This window comes from Mesoplodon densirostris, chromosome 1, assembly GCF_025265405.1.
Source record: "Mesoplodon densirostris isolate mMesDen1 chromosome 1, mMesDen1 primary haplotype, whole genome shotgun sequence".
Classification (NCBI taxonomy): Eukaryota; Metazoa; Chordata; class Mammalia; order Artiodactyla; family Ziphiidae; genus Mesoplodon; species Mesoplodon densirostris.
This window is the reverse complement of record NC_082661.1, coordinates 210,196,800-210,200,961: the sequence shown is the minus strand read 5'-3', so window position 1 is coordinate 210,200,961 and position 4,162 is coordinate 210,196,800. Positions and strand designations below refer to the sequence as shown.

General features: G+C 44.7%; 1 protein-coding gene across 2 annotated transcripts; it reads right to left on the bottom strand.

Annotated features, from left to right (window-relative positions):
- Nucleotides 1–940: 940 nt before the first annotated feature.
- Nucleotides 941–3,676, bottom strand: LOC132486973 (HMG box transcription factor BBX-like). Of its 2 annotated transcripts, XM_060094523.1 has the most exons (2): nucleotides 1,474–3,676; nucleotides 941–1,383 (listed from the first exon to the last, which is right to left on the bottom strand). In XM_060094523.1, exons 1-2 carry the CDS (start codon nucleotides 3,674–3,676, stop codon nucleotides 941–943), a joined length of 2,646 nt encoding a protein of 881 aa, XP_059950506.1. The 2 variants fall into 2 exon arrangements, with proteins under 2 accessions (XP_059950506.1, XP_059950500.1); XM_060094517.1 differs by having other exon boundaries at nucleotides 941–3,676.
- Between the last annotated feature and the right edge of the window lie 486 nt (nucleotides 3,677–4,162).

Sequence of the window (4,162 nt, the reverse complement as noted above, 5' to 3'; positions counted from 1 at the left end):
GTGTAAAAATAAAAGAATCCTCAAGGCATGAAAACATCAGTAATCTGTAATCTGCTGGACTCTTCCCCTGTCTGGGAAAATATTCGCCACAAATGGACCCAAGCAAATTCTTCTTGGTCACTCCAGGCTAAGAAAAAAATTCTGCTTGTAAGAACTGTAATTTTTCTTCTTCTCTCTCTTTCTCTTTGTGCCAGCAAACTACCACTCTGGTGGCAAATATAAAAGTGCAGAATATATGGACCACAAGGCCGAGCATACACCGCTAACAGCGGTACATCTGCCTGCCCGTGCTGTTTGGGAGTCTCTGGAAGAGGCTTTTTAATATTATTCTACAATGTAAATGTAGGTATAGCCTATTATAAAAACCATCTTAGAACATAAACCTCCATGTACAAAAAAGACTAAGAATATCTAATAATAACTAGTGCAGTGTGTCAGTTTTTGTTTTTTTGCTTTTGGTTTTTGTTTTGAAAGAATAACTAGGTAATATATGAAACTAGTTTCACACTCTCTGGTTGGTAAAAGAGATGCTGGATGAGCTACAGTAAAGGCAGCCTTTTACCAAGTTACCACCTATTACCATCAAAAGCCTTCCATAGAAAGCAAAGCTCTAGGATCATCCCATTTCTGCTCATTATCAGACAGAAAACATCACCCTCAAAGACTCTGGGTTCTGAAAGAACAAACTGGCCCAGGGTGCCAACTTCTGCTTCAAGTGAATCTGGTCCGTGTAGGGCAACAAGCACTTGTTTGCTGTCTCTATTTGCCACCACATGGACTCACTAGCATCTCTCAATAAAGACAAGGCTAGGGTAGTAGGTAAAGCACAATGTTTTACAATTAAAGGGCGCTTCACTGGTCAGCGCAAGAAATAAGTACAGGAGTCGGGGGCATTTCTTTTGGCTGTCCATCATGGGGGAGCGGAGTTGATCTCTGACTTCTATGCATGTTCCATGGCAGCCACTTCGGCCGGCACAGCGAGGCTGAAGAACGCAGACACGGCGGGCATCTCCGGGGTGCTGCTCCGCGTCTCCGTGGCCTCTTGGTTGTGTGAGCATGCGTCATTGCAGCCTGTCTCGGTCACCTTAACAAGACTCCTCTGCAGGTGTTCCTTTGGTTTGTCATCCAAAGTACCTCCTGCTGGTGATACCCGGCCATCTGCTGTCCTGACAAGGTGTGTGATCTTGGTTTTCCTTGCTTTTCTCTTTTGACTGCCCACCAAGGGTTCTTGCGCCCTTGTTGGCTCTGGAGTGTTGGGAATGGATGGGGCATTTGTAACCTTATAAGCAGGCTCTGTGGTGTTTCTGTCTTCTGAAAATATGGCTTCTGTAGGGTGAATGGCAGCCAAGAAGAGTTGCCTGTTTGACCATTTATCCCCACTTCCTTTTTCCGGAACATTAGGCTTCTCCTTTTTGTGCTTGTATTTGCTGACAATTTTGTGGAATAAGTTCTTTTTCTGAGACTGGAAAGGACCTTTGCTGGTTTGGGTCGGTTCTGGGGACATATGTCCGGTCTTCTTCTTTTTTCTTGGGACAGGTACACATTTCTGGTCAAATGTAACAGGACTATACTGAGGGAGGCTGTTGAATTTCTTTTCAAATTCTTCATCCAACTTTGCTGAGCCAAGGAGAGAGTCTTCCTTTGGCTTTGTCTTCTTGAACTTCTTGCTTCCACTGGTCCCACTCTGGTGAAATGTCCAGCTTTCTTCATGCCAACACTCTTCATGATCAGAGGACTTTCCTTTTCCTGACCTTCGTTTCCCTCTGCCAACATTAGCTCGCAGAGAGGTGAGCATACCCTCAGACACCAGGGTTTTATAAAGAGCACCTTTGCAAGACCTCTCAGATTTCCGGGAGCCACAAGTCTCTATTTTTCTGTGACACTCACTGTCCTCAGGCTTGGCCTGTCCCGATAGACTGGGTGGTAATGCATCCTCCGTAGGGGTCAAAGGTTCTGCTTTTATACCCTCTGGGACCTCACCAGAAATGTTCTTGCTGGCAGAAATACTGATAAAATCTTGAGGTCTTGACTCTTGGGTGGTGTCTGAGGATCTCTCCTTTGACATTTTCTTCTCTCTTGATTTCACTTTCTTCTTTGGTGGCTTGGCATCCAAAATGCTTCCCTTGCCACTCGAGGATGTATGCACCTGCTTGCGAGGGGTATCTCCAAGCTTCTCGATGCCCCAGTCTCCCTTTGCAACAGCTTCAATGGTGTACATGACACTCTCGATATCAGATTCCGAGGACTGCCTCTTTTTGCAAGTCTTCTTGGGTGTGGATTTATCATTTCCCTGTCGATCCATTTTGGTTTTCTTCTTTTCCTTTTTTAGCTTTTCTGGTTTGCTTAACGCTGTGGGAATCTCGATGATCCTAATGCCATGAGGATGGCACATGTGATCCTTCCTACTGGGAACATCGCTTATTATTATCTTGCTACTGCCAGAGTAAGAAAAATCAGGGAAGTGACTACATTTTTGATCTTCCTCTAATTCTTCCTTTTTAATTGCTTTAGGAGCTTCCATTTTTATACCCATTATATCATCCATTCGCAGCTCCTCAAAATTTCTTAATTCCTTAGAATCTCTTACATTTTCCTTAGCTGATTTTTCAAATTCTGCTTCTTTCTGGAACCTGGCTTCATCTATTTTCTCCATTTTCATTTCTCTTTCTTCCTTGCCCTTCTCCAGTTCTTGAATTCTTCCGCCATCTGATTCTTTGGCTTTTATTAGCTTTGATTCTTCCATTTTCACCCCCTCTGATGCCAGGCACATCTCTGCCAGTTGAAAGAGTGCAGACTCTCCACAGCGTTTTACAGGTTCAGCACCGCCCAACTGTGAAGTCTTCGAACAGATCTCTGCAAACTGAAACAAGGCTGATGCTTGACATTGTTTTGACGGAACATCAGGGTGGGAGGTACCTGAAGATATCTCGGCAAACTGAAATAATGGTGACTCCTGACGCAATTCAGAGGATTCTGAAACATCAGGCCTGCAAGTGCCAGAGGATATCTCTGGTGTACCAAGAACATGTTCTCCAGCTAAAAGCAGCATGCTCAGGCCTCCCATCTGAGTAGGATCAGCCATCCCAAAGTTAAGCTGAGGCATTTCTTCAGGCTTTGTTTTCTTGGGGCTTGGCAAGGCTCTTGAAGAGTCAGATGGGAAGGCCCATAGTTTCTCCCGTGGATTGACAGTGGATGTTGGGGATTTCACAGGCTTGTTTGTGGTAGCACACCATTTGTAGCCAGGATTTGCTTTCATAAATGCATGTTTATACTCCTTGGCCATGTCTGTGTATTTCTGCTTTTCCTTTGGATCGAGAACAGCCCACCAATCAGCTAGTATCTTGGTAGCACCTCGGTTATCAAGCCTGTTCCTGTGTTCCTGACGTACAAGAGAGCGATGACGTTTGCAAAATAAGAGAAATGCATTCATTGGTCTCCGGGCTCGCTGTTCTGGTGATTCATCATCTTCAGTTTCACCATCTTGCTCTAGACCAGCGGCCCCAAGAAGTTGAACCTTATCAATATCCTCCTCTTCGTCTTCCTCTTCTTCCTCTTCTGAAAAGTCAAGAAGTTTCTTTGCTAGCAATGGATGCCACTGAAGGCACTTTCGTTTTGGTCGTTTTCCAGCTCCTTCTCCTTCTGCGGAATAATCTTTATTTCTATGACTGCCTTTCATTACTCTGACCGGTCAAGTCAAGACTTTCCATCGTGAGTTCAATGGAACATCAGAACTTCCAGCTTCTGTGATGCAGCAGAATTCCAGGAAGGCAAACGGAAAGTACACAGGGAGGAAGATGAACTGCGGCAAAGCCTGTGTCCTATGATACTGACCGTGCGGGTTCGCCGGGCGCGAGGGCGTGTGTGTGGCTCGCCCTCAGCGGCCAGTCAGGGCTTCTCTATGGGAAAGTGGAGAGAGAGGAGCTCGCGGAGGCGCTCGGCCTCCCTTCACTGTACACTCCAAGATTCTGATGTTTAAAGAGTGACTCTCATAACCACTAAGGACCTACTCTATAGCACAGGGAACTATACTCAATATTTTGTAATAACCTATAATGGAAAAGAATCTGAAGAAGAATATATATATATGAATCACTGTGCTGTACACCTAAAACTAACACAACATTGTAAATCAACTATACTTCAACTTAAAATGATGAATTAA

Bases quoted from the DNA above. Each gene is read 5' to 3' on its own strand.
- LOC132486973 (XM_060094517.1), bottom strand. From the start codon at position 3,676: ATGAAAGGCAGTCATAGAAATAAAGATTATTCCGCAGAAGGAGAAGGA.